The 16,627-nt window shown below is 37.3% G+C and overlaps 1 protein-coding gene across 3 annotated transcripts in view; it reads left to right on the forward strand.

Annotated features, from left to right (window-relative positions):
• Nucleotides 1–1,106: 1,106 nt before the first annotated feature.
• The window catches only part of HACE1 (HECT domain and ankyrin repeat containing E3 ubiquitin protein ligase 1), a 48,194-nt gene continuing 32,673 nt past the window's right edge, over nucleotides 1,107–16,627 (forward strand). Inside the window, exons 1-9 of one of the 3 annotated variants that reach the window (XM_033055657.2) lie at nucleotides 1,107–1,281; nucleotides 5,628–5,682; nucleotides 6,788–6,877; nucleotides 8,662–8,766; nucleotides 10,084–10,159; nucleotides 10,459–10,590; nucleotides 11,440–11,522; nucleotides 13,753–13,849; nucleotides 16,467–16,568. In XM_033055657.2, coding sequence (XP_032911548.1) covers nucleotides 1,206–1,281; nucleotides 5,628–5,682; nucleotides 6,788–6,877; nucleotides 8,662–8,766; nucleotides 10,084–10,159; nucleotides 10,459–10,590; nucleotides 11,440–11,522; nucleotides 13,753–13,849; nucleotides 16,467–16,568 — 816 coding nt within the window. In that variant the 5' untranslated portion in view covers nucleotides 1,107–1,205. Of the gene's footprint in view, nucleotides 1,282–5,627; nucleotides 5,683–6,787; nucleotides 6,946–8,661; nucleotides 8,767–10,083; nucleotides 10,160–10,458; nucleotides 10,591–11,439; nucleotides 11,523–13,752; nucleotides 13,850–16,466; nucleotides 16,569–16,627 lie in introns of those variants that run through there. The other 2 variants (XM_033055658.2, XM_033055659.1) reach the window with 2 other exon arrangements.

The raw sequence follows: 16,627 nt of genomic DNA on the forward strand, positions 1-16,627 counted from the left end.
CCTCGTTGTCCTTCCTGAACCTTTTTCAACTCTTAGATAGCTTTTCTTCATTTCTTCAAGTCAAAGACGGTTGAGCATTTTATAGAATGAAACAATGAAAGCATTACACAGAACCAGATCACAACAACTCCCCATACTCCCATAAACTTTCTTGCATTTGGAAGTTGATAATGAATAAAATCTTGTAGAGGTATGTTTTCTTCACATTCAATTTTTTACATAGGTTTTTCATTGTAACTTTACAGGGTTGTCATGTAGCCCGTACTCCCCTGGTTTGCCAAGATTGCATCAACACCTGAAGCATCATTAAAGCCTGAATACCCAACACTGAATGCTCCTTCGTGCTTGTATTATCGTGCCAGAGGAAGAACTGAATAGACAGGCTCTTGCCAGTAGTTGTTTCCTTGCACAAGGAAATACAGACTTGTTCCAAGTGTCTCTAATTTTTGTGCTGGCACTAGAAGGGCAATGATGCTGGTGAAGGGTCTGGAGCCCAGCTCCTGAGAGGAGCAGCCGAGGGAGCTGGGGATGTTTACCCTGGAGCAAGGGAGGCTCAGGGCTGACCTTACCACCTGAAAGGAGGGTGGAGCCGGGTGGGGCTGGTCTCTTCTCCCAGGCAACCAGGCACAGGACGAGAGGGCACAGTGTTAGGCTGCAGCAGAGGAGGTTTGGGCTGGACAGTAGGAAGAAGTTTTTCGCAAAAAGGATGATGAGGCACTGGAATGAGCTGCCCAAGGAGGTGGAATCATCATCCCTGGAGGTGTTTAAAAGAAGACTGTGTGTGGCCCTTGGTGCCAGGGTCTAGTTGACATGCTGGTGTTCGGTCCGAGGTTGGTGTCGATGATTTCAGAGGTTTTTTTTTTCCCAACCTGATCGATTCTGTCCCGCTCAGATGCCTTTGCAGCCCCATTCGCTTCCGTGACCCCGGAGAAACGAACCCGCAGGGGCGGCTTCAAAAGGCATCTCTTTTTGATTTTTATTTGTAACAAGCAGACGTTTAAAGCTCCACTTTCCACGAGCTGTGCAAACCGACTCCCCACACCCCTTTCCCTCCTTCGGCACTGAGGCAGCCGGCCCCCGCCCCGCCCCGCGCATGCGCGCAGCCTCCCGGGGTGGCGCGGCCTGGGCGCCGCCAGCGCCGCGATGGGCTGAGGGCGGGCGGCGGCAGCGGGGGTGTCCGCGGCTCCGGGCTGGCCGCTCCGAGGATGGAGAGAGCCATGGAGCAGCTCAACCGCCTGACGAGGTCCCTGCGCCGCGCCCGCACCGTGGAGCTGCCGGACGGTAGGAGCGGGGCCCTGACGTAGCGGTCGGTCCCGGCGGCCTCCGCGCCCGGGCCGGCGGGGATGGGCTGAGGCGGCTGGGGAGAGTGGGAACGGGCTTCCTGTCTCCCTTCTGACAGGCTCTGTTTATTTGTCGTGCTGACAGCACGTGTCTGCCTTCCTTCCCCCCACGGGGCGCGGGGGATCCCTGCCGGCTGCTGCCGCCCCTGAGCCCGGGCGGGAGGGCAGCCGGGGTGCCGGACACCGACCGTACTCGCTTTTAAATCCTGCGCCAGGTGCCTCCTCCATGACAGAGCAGTGATGCCAAGTCTTTGTGGGGTTTTTCTTCGCTTGTTTGTTTTTTTAGTGGTGCTGAATTTTGTTTGAGAGGGCATGGTATGGTATTCACCGTCACCCGTCACAGTCTAATCTTTTTGGCTCTAAACCACTTCACATGGATGCTGGTCCCCATATCAGGATGAATTTGAAAACAGAGCTTCACGCTCTTACAGCAAGTGGTTTGGTGTTCCAACCAGGTCCAGTTTTTGGGAGGAGTAACTGTAAAACTCTTGGATGTTGCATCGCATATCTTCTTGTGAGTCATATGCGGTCACTGTTCTTTCTTCAGTGTTTACTTTTATGGATGAGTCTTTGGCTGCCCGTCTGCCAGCTTTCATCTCCAGTGGTGGAGGAGAGGGAATAATATTGTTTTCTCTGTGCATTCCTGTGCTTGGACTTCCTGGTGTCCTCCTGAACTGTGCTACTATACCCGTCACTTATTTTCATATTTATTATGTTGCAGTTCTAGTGTCTTTCAGTGCAGTTTCTCATAAATTTCACTTGACAGGCAAGTTTCAGACAGATTTTGCTGCTGCTTGTAAACCCTTGAATGGCATCAGTGAAAATTGACATAATACTATTAACTTAAGCTAAGGCTTAGAGAAATAATGGAGTAACACCAGTATAACTAATTGAAGACGCTAATATGAATAATGCTTTGCACAACCTGTGTTAGTTGGAGCTGCTTTAAATTCACTCCAGTACCAACGTAGGCAAATTGATTCTGAATTTTATCTGTTTTCTTCACATCTTGGCCGTTTTTATCTTGCTCTTCAGAGGTGTTTACATCATTGGAATGGCAGTGCAAGTGCAAGCCCTGAGACCTTTGGAATGAGTACTTCTATCACCCTGTAGTGCAGAAGGAATGTGAGTTCTATGCATTCCCTAGGAATTGCAGTGAGATATAAGGAGATAAATGAGCTTAATGCTGAAGTCTCAAATTGCGTTCCAAGAAGGTCTGCAAGAAGGTTCAATGGTCATCCAACTCTAGGTGCATCTTAACTCATTAGATATCCTCTTTCTTGACCTTGGTGTTCCTTAGGTTCATGCAGGTCTGCCCAAACTTTTCTTGAGAAGCAGGTTTGGCTTGTAGTATGTTGTTCGAAACGTGTACTGACAGGATCAGCTTGGAATAATCCACACTGGTCTAGGGTAATATGTAGTTTGATGGCTTCTTTTGTGCTGTGTCTTGAATTATGATTCCCCCCCACCTCCTGCTCCCCCATCAAATTTGAGTAACTTTAATTTGACATTTAATTCGAAAGATGTGTAGTTTACTCCTCCGTCCTTAAAGTGAGAGTCACAATTCTCTCACAGGAAATGGAGGTGTATGTTTGAATTTACTTAGGCTGAAGAAGGCGATAAATCCAGGTATCGAACTTCCATTGTCCCATAGCCATTAGGGTATTATTGGACAGTGTTGACACTTCTTTAAGATTGTGATCTTTGCCAACTTCAGGACAGTACCTCTGAGGAAATAGAGTAGTAAGTGTATCTTGCCAGAACAGGATTCTAGATCATGATTTTCAAGTGGGTTTTTTTTAAAGCAAGTCTTAACACCTAAGTCCAGTGCCAGTGAATATCCTGAACTTACAAGCAGAACTTAATCACTCTCCTTTAGCAGTTGTTTTCTGGACACTTGAGAACTTGACACAGATTTCTGGATGCTACTATTAAGGCTCAGTGCCTGAAAATTAGGTCTTGCAACTAACACTGCATTTGGTATGCCTTTTTTTTTTTGTCTTTATATAATCAAGATTTGAAATGCAAATAAGTTAGGTGAGTCCATGAGGTGTATAATGCTTTTTCTCTACCTTCTGTCAAGTAATTTATGTCAATTGGAGTTTTTTTTTATGACTGGAGAAAATAATCACAAGAGATAGGCATAATAACTCCTTAGTCCTGCACACTTTTAATTACTTCTGTACAGAAAAACTCTGGGAAAATCTGCGTGTGCTCCACAGTGTGGCTTCTGTTAATAGAATAGCAAAAGGCTTGGTTTTGTAACTGTGCCATAAAAGCCTGTTATGGCCCAGCTACACTCATATTTGACTGTTGTCTTTTTCTAGATCATTATACTTGCAATATAGTTAGACTTAATTAGAATCAATATTAAGCATTCCAGTGAAGCGTGTTGATCTATTTAAAAGCTTTTTTCAACTTTTTTTGGTGTCTTGCATAGGGTCTGATTGTGGAAATATAGAAGCATTTCATGTTTACATTTAGTTGATATTCTTAAGTTTGTTTTTTTTGTTTTATTTGAAAAGCTTTATCTTCCTGCCAAGAGCTCTGTGAAATGGAGCTCAGGATATTTTGGGTTTTTTTAGTTTGTGTATGCTGGGAGCTAATAATGGATAGATTTTTAAAAAGTATTTTTCTCAATTGATATTTATTTAGCATCTGTGTAATTTTATTTCAGGACTCTTTCTCTGTGTCCCCTCCCTCATAGCTTGTTCTTTGCTCAGCAGTCAAATTCCAGGGTGTGTGTTGGAGGTGGAGTTATCTGATGCTCACTGGATTGCCATAAGGAACAATTTGTAGAGAGTTCAAACTTGAACTTGGTGATTGTTGGTGACTCTCTGCGATATTTAGTCAATTTGGTGTTTTGAGAGGCTTGTGTCTCTTGCACCATGTGTTTGCTATAAACAGTGTTGATTTTTAAAAATTTTGTTTTAAAATTTTTATGACTGGCAAAATGTGATTTGAATTTGACTTCAGTGTTCAAAGGTAATAGATTAGCGTTACTTCTTTCTTTTGTTAGCTAGGGACACACAACTTCAAATAGTTGATAGCAGCAGTAATCTTGAAGCACTGTAGAACCATAATAACAAATAGCATAGCTGCAGCATGATAACAGTTTCTTGGATTCCACTTCATTATTCTGAAGAATCTTTATTTAATCTTCAGTAAAAGTCACTGTGTGACCTAGTGGAAGTACTGAATGTATAGAGGCATGGTATTAAAAGACATGAAATACTATGCTTGTTTGGGACTGTTTTAATTCTTCCTGTTCTGATTGCTTTGTAACTTTGGATCAATGAAGATAATGAGGAAAAACTTGAAAATAAAGATTTTGTGAGAACAATTCTGTATTTGCCTATCCTGAAACCATATACCTGAGTTCTCAGAAAGCATAGCCCCTCCTGTCATAAATTGGTACCCACATGAACAGTCTGTGGAGATTGTACTCTCAAAAATGGGTAGTTTGTTGAAGGGAAAAGTTGTAATAATTGTCTGTAATAAAATAAAAATTATTGCACATTAATATTATTTATAGTTATGTTAAAAGATTTTAAGTTTTGTCAAATTGATCTTCTAAAAATAGCATTTTACTTCAGGAAGTCTGTAAGTGACCAAACAGGCTCATCACACCCATGAAGTGTGCTGGCATTTGTAGCAGAAGTATGACGGAGAATGTGTGGCTGAATGTCAGTGTGTTCCCACCACTGATGGGGGTCTTTGTGTTCTGGCCTTTCTTCATTGCCTTCAAATGTGAAATAAAAGACTGATTAGAGATTAAAAATTCAATTGAAACTTACTGCACTCAGGTATTCAAGTGTAGAGACTAAATGGAATGGTTATGAAGTAATTTAAAGAAGTCACTACTACAAAATCATAGTCTCAGGGCTGTGGAAGTCACCTTGGAAGACAGAAAACTTCCTTCTTTTTAAAATTAAATAGTTAAGTGTTTTTGCATTGTTGGGGTTTTTAAAATGCACATTTCTTAAAAAATTTGATTTAATTAACAGAATTGTCAATTCAGAGAAATTGATGGTCCATTGAAAATTCTGTAGTTTTACTAAGTAAAAGACTCCACATTGAAATTTCATATATTGCAATTATGTTCTCTCTTTTATCTAAGTATGGTGACTTTATCTTTATAATGATACTTTGTGTGTGTAGAATCTGTGTAAAAAGAATAATATGTTGAATAGTGGACACTTGAAAAGGTAAATAAGTGTTACTAGATACATTTATTTTATGTAAAAGATATCTTTGTATTAACTAAGTAACTTAATTTCTTCCCAGACAATGAAACTGCTGTCTATACATTGATGCCAATGGTTATGGCTGACCAGCACAGGTGAGAGCTTCTTTAAATTTATGTTTTTTTTTTTTTTTTTTTTTGAGATCTGAAAAACCTGGCATGTTTGCTGAAGTCATAGCTTGTAAAGTGCTCTCAGAAGTCCTGCTGCTGAATTGCTGAGTTATGTTCTAATTTGAAATTAGTCACTGACTGTGTGCGTCCCAGCATACTTTTTCCTGTTTTGATTTATGCCATAGACTGGAGCTGGGATTTGTTGAAACACACAGGAAAATTTGTTCTATGATAAGAACAAAAGTGTTGTTTTGTAACTGTGCCTTACTCTGAGTGTGTATTTATAGATGACATAGAAGCTCTCAGTCTCATTAGACATCTCAGAAAGACATGGAATAAGGGTTGGAGAATGAGATTGATACTTCTGAAATTCCTCAGATGAACAGCTGTTTCTCTTACTGAGTTGTCCTCAAAGTGCTTGGAACCTGGAGGCTTTATAATGCCAACTAAGTGCTGCTTCCTTCACATGAATTTTATAGGGAAGCAGGCAGTAACTCTGACTGAAAGAGTAAGCTGTTTTTTCAGCCAGGACAAACATTTGTTCTGCTATGTAGTATTTTGAGATTGCATGCAAGGGTTTTAAATTATGTGATTAGCCCATTGCTGGGAGTTGAAAGATGCAATTTAAATTTTTTATCCCGGTCTTGTATCTTTCTACTTCATCATTATGATTTCACATACTGATTTTCCCTCTGAACTTTGGCTGTGTTTGGGAAAACTGTTGGCTATGTAGTTGGAGTGATTGTGATAAGGAGGAAAATGGGAATTTATATTTAGTTTAAACCAAATGTGTCAAAATGCTTGTTTTGCATATTTGTAAAGAAATGTTTCGGTTGTTTGGTCTAATTCTTACTAGTTTACATTTGAAACAGTTACCCAGTGTCACAGTTCATTTTTTATGTACAGTAAGAAGTGGAAAGGTATTGTTAATCAGCAAATGCTTAAAAGCTGTTTTATCCCTTAGTAATCAGTTGGAGGGAAAAGAAATAGCGATTAAGTAAGAGAATACTTGTGTACAACTTACAGTATAAGCTTTACTTGGATACAGTGAGTTATTCTTAAAATTAAAAAAATATTTTTTTGTTTGAAGGTCTGTCTCAGAGCTGCTGTCAAATTCAAAATTTGATGTGAATTATGCCTTTGGACGTGTGAAGAGAAGTTTGCTTCATATTGCAGCAAAGTAAGACTTACTTGAGTCCAGTCCAGAAGTTAACAATGAAAATATTGCCACAAATCTAAGGCACCAATGTAAGCTGGAAAACTCTGTAGTGTCAGTTAACATTTTGTTTTCACTCTTTTTGTATCTTGTTTGTTCTTCTTAGTAATGTTCCTGCCTCATAAAGAGGCAGATTTTACACATGATATCAAATGGCTTTCCAAACTCCAATGGAGGTTTGACTAGATAGTTTTTTACCTTTCTGTGAAATATCAAGTTTTAAAGAAAATGCAGCCATGATGTCCATCCTCTATACCTGTGTTACTCTTGCCTTTGTAGAGGTGGAGAACTCTCATTTGCAGGCGCTGATTGTTTTTGAGGTATTCTAAAACTGGGGGAAGCATTTGGATGTTTGTTAGGAAATAACTGTTCCAAAGTACTTCATGTGACTGTAACTGAGGGGAAATAACTTGGACACTCACTTCTAATATGTTTTGTATCCTGGATAGAAGGCTTAAGTACAAATTTTGATCTACATTATTTATTGTTTCTATAACTCTTCAATGGGGATATTTTATATGTAACTCTGCCTATAAATAGACAGGTTTCATATAAACAGAAATGAACCAGATAGTTTTTGATGTGACTTTTCAGGAAACTAAACTTTAAACTGATGAATGAATGCTCTGTATTTGGCTCCCTTTTAAATACCTTGGGAGTTCCTACATTTAAACTGTTAGAAAAAGAAAAAAAAAAAAGAAATAGTATTTAATATATGTAGCAGTATATGGTCACAATAAATGTGGAAATTCCAGCTTCCTAAACAGACTGTTAGAAATAGCTGTTTCCCAGCGATTTAATCTCAGAATTGCATATTGCTTATATAAAATTTACTTATGGAAGTACTTATAAAATTGCAAGCAAATCTTTAGCATACATTTTAGAAGTATATTTGAAAATATACTGTACTTACTGATTCTAAAAATACAAGAAGTTGTGTTACACTTAGTTTCTGGATTGTCTTTTATGTTGATTTAGTTATTGGGTCACAAAGGGGTCATCAAGCTGCTGGTTTTGCAACATATTGTCCAGTTGGTGTTCAGTTTCTTTGGATTGTTGTGTAGCAGTTCTGACATTGGAAGTTTTGTAAAAATGGATTAGCTGGTTGCAACAGATACAAAAATACTCTGTTTATCTTCTCAAGCAGTTCTTCATCTTGAAGAGATCAGGAGCAAAATAAACATGTAATGCAGAGTTTTTGTCTTAGTGACATTGGTTATCCTGAAGAGCTGCTATATTATGTAAAGTAAGAGTTCAGCTCTTTATTACAGGTTCAAAATTAATAGCAAAGAAATATTTCATGAGTTTTAGAATTTTCCTGATATTTAAACTTCTAAACATGACTTCCAGACACAGAAGCATAAAACCCCCAAAATATTTAATGGAAAATTTAGTCCTGTTAATAGATTAGGGATGAGGGAGGTGAGAGGAAATCGAAAGCAAAACTTTTAAAACAGTTTACAGTTTAAAGAATTACCAGTCTTGAAGACTCACCATTGTGTTTTAAAGTCATTAAAGTCACTGAGAAGGCTGGCATGTATTCATTGCTGCAAGTTATATTTGGTCACTTCTCACTGCATTAAGTGACTTTCCTTTAGCTTTGTGTAACCTGAACTATGAGGTGTAAAACAATTTACGTAAAGATGTTCCATGAGTGTGATCTGTTCATAATATTGCTATTGTTTTTACGCCAATCCTGATTTGTAAATATCCTTGTTACAGTTTTCGCTTTCTTATTTTCTTCTCAGCTGTGGATCAGTTGAATGCCTTGTTCTTTTACTGAAAAAAGGAGCAAATCCAAACTATCAGGACATCTCAGGATGTACTCCTCTCCATTTAGCAGCAAGGAATGGGTAAGTTTTAAAATGCTTAAACTCTTAAAAAATTTTGTTCATAATGCATTTGAGATGGTATATTCTGTAATATTTTTGCATGTTTTCTGCGTATTTTTGCCTTTGGCTTTCGCTTTTGAAAATAGAGAACATGGAGGTTAAAATCCTTACTTTGAATATTCATAGAATAACCTGTTAATAAATAATATTTGAATAATAATAGTATAAATAATAATAATATCTGAAATATAAATTCCAGTGCCAGTCATTTTAGTGTTTTCTGTTAATCAGGGGCATAATGATTCTTACAACAGTAATTGAACAAGGGATACATTCACCATCCAGTTAGCTGAGTAAGAAAAGGTTTTGGAAGGCTTGAAGGGAGTCAGAGACTTCTGATTTTTTTGGGATAGTATCTCTAAGAAAATTTTCCCTGCAAGGAAAGGAATACAAAGTTGGCCTGCACAGTGTTAGGGAGAGGGGCAGAGAAAAAACTCCAAACCAGCAAGCGAGTACCTGTTTAAGATCCTCCTTCTTGAAATGTAATATGTGAAAACATGCAGCTGTAAAGGTAATGTTTTTCTTTTTAGAACATGTAAGTGATAAAGTAACTGAATTGTATCACAACTGATACTTCACATGAGGAGGTGGTAGTGTGTAGTGTCTTCTGGGTATGTGTGAAGTCTATTAGTAGGAGAGGAAAGAAGCAGCCAAATGGTTTATAAAGAAGTGCAGAAATATACACAGGAGACAGTTATGTGGAAATGAGGTCTAAGAAAGGTGTGAAAGGTACCAAATAAAAAGGGAAAACAAAATAAATTTGTCAAGGTAAAGCATTTAGAGCATTAAAAATGTTAAAAAAACAAACAAAACATGAATTAGGAAGAAATTCCTCTACTTTTATTAAGACAGTACTTTTACTTACTGAAGATTTACATAGTTTTGCAATGACTGTCTCATTAAGTAATGATTTCTTGGTGTACTGTAAAGAGGAGATGGTGAACTTCATGGGCTTCTATTAGCTGAACTCTGGCTTTTTGTCTTGAAAGGGTAGTTCATACAGAGCTGGAATTGTTAGAGTAGTGGTTAAGTGCTTCTGCACTTTCCACAAAAACAGCTATGATTTTAGCCCTATGTTGTTATTTGCTACCCTGGGACTGTCTCTTTGTGAAGATCACTTCTCTCCTTCGTGTACTCAATACTGTACTCCTTATAAATTGGAACCACCTTCTGTGCTTAGAACAATGATAAATTAGAGTGAGTGGAGCTCTAAGAAGATATTTAGTCTTTGTAAGTGATTTTCCCTGACTGGATTTTAATGTATTCTTTTGCTTATAGCCAGAAAAAATGTATGAGCAAGCTACTGGAATACAGTGCAGATGTCAACATTTGTAATAATGAAGGCTTGACTGCAGTAAGTGCTATTAATTATCATAATGTTCTTAAAATGAGTGAAGAATTTGGAGATTCTTGGTTATTAAGCTTTTGCCATCTTACACGTAAAACAAAATTGCTATATGTCCAGTACCATTAAGAATCAAAAGAGGTGATCAAAATACCTAAGCATGTGATTGTATTGTTCAAAGCTTCTGTTATTAAGCAGAGCTTCTCTTTGTGAAAGTGTTGACAATAATACAGCTAGGTTCAAAATAATTTTTTATGGAATAGATATATCATTGCTGAATAAAATGTGTATCATAATTTTGTTCTTAGATTCATTGGTTGGCTGTCAATGGACGAACAGAATTGCTTCATGATCTTGTTCAGCATGTCAGTAATGTAGATGTTGAAGATGCTATGGGACAGACAGCCCTTCATGTAGCTTGTCAAAATGGACACAAGACAGTAAGTTTCTAAATTGTATGAACACAATTTGTTATTACTTGGTAATGCAGCAAAGTTGCTGTGTTTTTTTTACATTAACTTCAGAGTAGTAATGCGCATGATAATAGCTACAAGTGTGAAGAATATTGTGTGTTTTAGTATCGACTCCATGCACTTCCATGGGAACAACTTATTCATTCTTCTGGAGCTGGTTGATCTCTGTGCTTATGAGAGTTTAGCTGACTTACTGTATACTGTTCAGCTCTTCTGTCGTGCTGTTATTGGCTTGTTAATATCAAGTTTTTATTTAGTGGTAGATGTTTGAAAATGTTTTTCCTTATTTTTTAAGAATATGTTTAATTCATAATTGTGCAAGCCATTATGTGATTTTGAAATCTGAAATATTAATTTACTGTGAGTAAAAAATGAAAACAGAGTTGGGTCAGTTATAATTTTAACTCTAGAAGTAAACAAATTCTAATAAGCTCCTCTGGTATTGATCTGTGTGAATAATTTTTATGCCTGACCTTGCATTAGGACAATTTATATTCAGAGTTTAAGTCTGGATGCTTTGTTGCATTAGAGCCCCATAGAGTTACAAAGATTGCCATCAAAATAATTTACTACTAAAAAGAATAAATTGTGATTCTACCCAGATCCTTTCTGTTCTTGTCAGTGCTGGATTTTGGAAAGCCAAATTCTGAAAAAATGTTACCGATAAATGTCGCAAATTTATGCAACTGGAATGTAACAGAAGTTGTTTCAGAGTCTGCTCAGTGTTTTAATATTTTGGACATGCACTGAATAGTTGCAAACCAATAGGGTTTTCCAGTCCTGTTTTTCTAAAGCTGGTGTTTTGTTCTCTTGTAGACGGTGCAGTGTTTGCTGGACAGCGGTGCAGATATAAACAGGCCGAACGTTTCTGGGGCAACTCCACTTTATTTTGCTTGCAGGTTATATACCTTTAACTTTTGAATAGTGGCCTAAAAGTGAAATGTTTTTCCCCTTTTGCCATAACTGATCAGAAATTGCAAAATATAGGAAATCTAAAAGCTGACTGGTATTTAATCTTGTCTCATTTTTAAATGTGGTTTGGTGTCTTATCTAAATACTTAGGTTAGTACTGCAGGCTTATGTACCTCTTTCTAATAGACATGTTAAACACATGTTCTAAGTGTGAGTCATAGATAGATGACTGCTGAACCCTTTTCTGAAAAAATGAACTCTGCCAACTTAGAGAATTTTGAGTACTCTAAAATCAGAGCCTTTTATAAAGCAATTTGGCTATTCCTTAATGTACAGTATAGTATTACAATATACATGAAATGTGCATATGTGTGTTAAAGTTACAGTGTTGAATTAAAATTGCGTTGTTGCTTTGATCAGTTCTGTTTTCTTCAAAGTTTAGTTATATTTCAAAATTAATCACATATGATAAATGTTCTTTTGTTTTAATTAGAGCATTTCTGTGATTTGTTAGAGCATTTGCAACTTTTGCAATCCCTGTGTTTTGGTTACAGGTTTAATAATTCACATAAGATTAATTGTTACAAGCAAAAGGAGAAACGGATTGACCTGCTGGCCCGCTAAGAGTTATATTCTGGGAGCTGTGGTCTCTGGAGATAGTTTCTGTTGACTTGTGGCAGTTGAGAAGAAGAGAAGTGGAGAATAAATAGCTGCTAGTCTTGGCCCTTGATTTAGGGACTGGTATTTGTACACACTTTGAAAAAAGTAAGCAGCTTGTCTTGGCTTGGAGGATTTTTATAAGAAGGGAATGAGGCAAATACATATCGTATTCTTTAGAAATTACCAACTGGAGCAGCTGGCAGGGTAGAATGAACAGAGTGTGTACTACAGCAAACCTGGAAAGAAGTGTTGTAGGTCCCTGATGACAGGGAGGGCAGGATGTGGTAGCAGTGGCAAGTGATAGCTGTAGAAAGGGTATCAGTATTCAAAGTCTGAGTCTCAAACACCTGTTTTGTCAATGTGTTAGGTTGTGCACTTAGTCTGGAGAATTGCAGTGAAGATGCTGCAAGTAGACCATTGGTCTTAGCTCCTTTCTGACTGTTAATATTTGCATTGGGGCACAGTCTTGTACATTAGATTTACCTGTTGGCTTCCTGGGCTGGAAGGACATGACTGAGGAGAACTCATTTGGGAGCTATTAAGAGATCAGTGAAGCTACCTCTTGCCCCTCAGCTGTTAGTTGTCACTTTACCTGTGCCCTTTCTGAGCTGATAGGCTGCAGCTATCAGGCTGAGGATGCAGGCAGCCTCTTGTATGTTCCAGGATACTCATATACATTGGTGTAAAGGGTGTACTCCAAAGCAGCTTGAGAAATAAAACTTCACTGAAAAAAAACTTGTATTTGTAACCTTAATTGCTATATCTTTTTTGTCAGTCTTTCATTTCACTCTTTAGATACTTCTCTGTTAGTTTGGCAGTGTATGCACTTAATGGTGGTGAAGACAATATTCAAGTAATTGTTCCATGTGTTTTTAGTGAAGTAAACCTCTCATCACTGGTACTCAATTTCTATTTTTTTTCAGAAGAGAGGCTTTGGGAAAGTGTTGAGAGGTATAAATAGTTGGTTTTCTGTTTTCTAGGCAATGCTGGCATGGAGGGAACTAAGGGTCCTATACAACCTATAAGCAGATTAGTGAATAAGCTGTGAAATAGATTTTAATTTACTTTAAAGTAAAATTCACCACTTCTAGAGGCTATGCAAGGCATTTATATATAGACATTAGACCCATTTGAGTGATGTATTTATCTCTTGTGCAAAAAATAGATATTATCAATAAAAATATCTTGCTAATATTTTATTGATGATTAAAGCACAATTAGATAGTTTTTTCCCAAATATGGTAGAAGTGAGCAAAGAACTTGACAAGGAGAACTTCCTCTGTGAAGTAAATTAGGATGTAAATTGAGAAAGAGCTCTTTTTTTGCAGGAAATGCAGCTCATAAATATTTGAGGCAAGGCTAAGATGAATAATTTCTGAACGATGAGGGTGACTCTGACTTTATAAATGGCCCTAATTTTGCACTACTCTTTTGCAGTAACTATTTTCTTCTAGCTTATATTGCTTTTGTTGGTTAGATGCAATAAAAACAGATTTATGACTCACAATAGATCATAAATTCTGTATTAACTGTCTTTCTTTGTCTTCTTTTGAATAGCCATGGTCAGAGAGACACTGCACAAATTCTTTTGATGAGAGGAGCCAAATATTTACCAGACAAGAACGGTGTTACTCCACTGGATCTCTGTGTACAGGTATTAAGTTAACAACACTTCTTTTGTGAATTTCTGTGACTTGATACAGTGTCACCTGGTCATCATTATCTTTTTTATTCTTAAGGCTTCTGCGAGATGGTAGTCCTTTGGCGAAACAAGTGCAAAACATGATTTTTTATCATGAAATTGCTTCTACAAGCAGGTTCATAATTTCTACCCTTTGCATAAGTCAGATGCAAGAATTGGCCTCATGAGAAAGAGTTTCCAAGACTCCATTTGACTAGAAAATTTGGGAGTCCTTAGTATAATGGTAGTAGACAATTTAGGTGCTTACCTGTAAATGAGTAAGAAGTAAAGGCATGCAGAAAACAGTGATTTTTTTTTTTTTTTTTTACCTCAAACAATAGATTTTCTTTCCTCTTGAGGAGGTGTTGCTGTTAAAAGCAAAAAAAACTTACGTGTTGATGACTTCGTTTTCAAAGATATTTCTATATTTGGATGAAGAAAAAAATTCTTACATCTAACACAGCATTTTCAACTGCAAAACAGTTTGTCTTGTTAGATACCAAATACTGCTTGTACTGCTTGCTGAAGTGAATTTTTTTGATTTGTGAACACTTACACTTTTTTCTGTCAGATCAGTTGAATGTCAGTGTGTAAATAACATGATTGAATGGAAGCTTTTGAACTTTTGCTAGTAATCAGACTAGAAAACTGAACTGAAAACTAAAAAACCAAATCACTGGAGTGAGTGGACATCACACTACCTTTGTGCATGTCATCAGTTTGTCAGGATAAAGTTGGAATTTTCTGGGTTTTTTTTCTGTCTTTTAAAATTATTTAAACCTCAAATTATTTAATTTGAGGTGTTCTCATATGCCTAAGACTTCCACTTGAAATAATTGTGTATGTGCAAGAGTGCTGTCTCCAGTGCCTGTGAAGTATTTTATGTTTAACTCTAAAAGTTTTATTTCATAGACTCTCTGTGGAAGACATTGATGCAGTTAGGTTACTTACAATATTTCTTTTTTGGATATAAGAAACCAAGTAAGTCCTCAGCTCTGGTCACTGAGAAGTGCCAGATCACTATGTTATCTCACTGCTGACTTAACTGTGAAACTCAGAGTTTTTTAATTTGTTGTGGCAGAATGACTTACCATTATGGAGTTTGATCAGTTTCAAGGTCTGCTGCAGCCACAGACCTGTAAGACAGTATATGGCAGAAGAGTGTAGATTAGCTATTAAGACTAATTTCTGAATGGAAAGGGCTGTAAAGCACTGGAGAAGACTGCCTGGGAAGTGGTAGAGTCTCCACCCCAGAAAGTGTTCAAAAAATTGTGGATATGACACTTGAGGATGTGGTTTAGAGACATATATAGGATTGGTCTTAGGTGATGTTTGGGCTTGAGGATCTTAAAGGTATTTTCCAGCCTAAATGATTCTGTGATTCTATACCAGTGTGTGCTAAATGGTACAGTTATTATTTTTTATGATTAACGTTTTGAGCTTCTGTGTCAATTTCCACTTTTGCAATCCCTAGGGTACCTCTTTACACATAAAACTTCTGTTAACTTTTTTAGGTGTGAGTAGTGACACCTGGTGTTTGTTTTGTAATGATGATCTTGCTGTGTTCGAGATCATACAGTGTACAAGTTCATGATGCCACGTAGGAATGGAGAAAACACTATGTTTTCTTTCTTTTTACATTGAGGGTCTTATTCTGTGCTTACAGGTTGGTTTTTCAAAGTTGATACATGTTCTTAGAAGACTGAAATTTTAGATTCATGTACTTCTTGCCAACATTACCTTGGTCTTGAAGAATTGACTTGCGTTAATTCTTACAGATTCTGTGTGGGTTAATTTTTAATACTTAATTTCTTGGTACCAGAAAAATTTAAATTAATTTTTTTAATGCATAGTTTTTTTACTGAGGTAATGTCAACTGTCATTCAAGGAAGAGTCCCTGGAGTTGCAGCAGTTAACACATTATATGGTCATCTTCCCAGAGCGGAAGTTGATGCATATTCAGGTGTCAGGTGTCTGCTTAAAAATGCAGCTATGTTAAATAAGATTTGATACAAATAAACCAAAAAATCAAGTTCTGTTCTTTCCAGAAAACATTTTTTCTCTGAAGAGTGTGAAGTTAGTCTAAGGCACAAGTGGAATCATACTTGTGTATTGATTTTAAAGTTAAATAACCCTTTCATGGGTTTATCATATTTCTTCCTGTAACAAGTCAAATATGCGTCCTATGAGCCTTTAGAAAACGTTCATTTTGAAGGATTAGGTTCTGGGTGTAATTAAGTGGATGTATGCAAGAGGAAGAGAAGTGAAACATTGCACTCTTTTTAATCTCTGGTGATTGTTGGCTGAAGTGCTGTTCAACTGTACCTGTAGTTTGGTAAGTAGGAGAATGTTTCAAAACCCAGAAAAATGGGAGTGGGTATATGTGAGCCAGTATGCTGGAAAAAAATTTGATTCTGTCTTCTCCCAAACATTTTGGGATACCTAACTTTTCTACATTTTAAAATTTCAATTTATTTTAGAATAGAATTTCTCCAGCATTAAAAAGTACTGTAATCCTTAATAGGTGTTATTTCCTGTAACAGTCTAACTCTCAATTCTAATGTTTCTTTTAATTAAAACATTTTCTTAGGGTGGCTATGGGGAGACTTGTGAAGTCTTAATACAGTACCATCCTCGGCTTTTCCAGACAATAATCCAAATGACACAGAATGAAGATTTGCGGGAAAACATGGTAATATGGGATTCTATGGGTTATAGCCAGGGTTCTCTCTGTGTGTGATGGAGTGCTGA

The sequence above is a fragment of the Catharus ustulatus genome, chromosome 3 (genome assembly GCF_009819885.2).
Source record: "Catharus ustulatus isolate bCatUst1 chromosome 3, bCatUst1.pri.v2, whole genome shotgun sequence".
Lineage (NCBI taxonomy): Eukaryota > Metazoa > Chordata > Aves > Passeriformes > Turdidae > Catharus > Catharus ustulatus.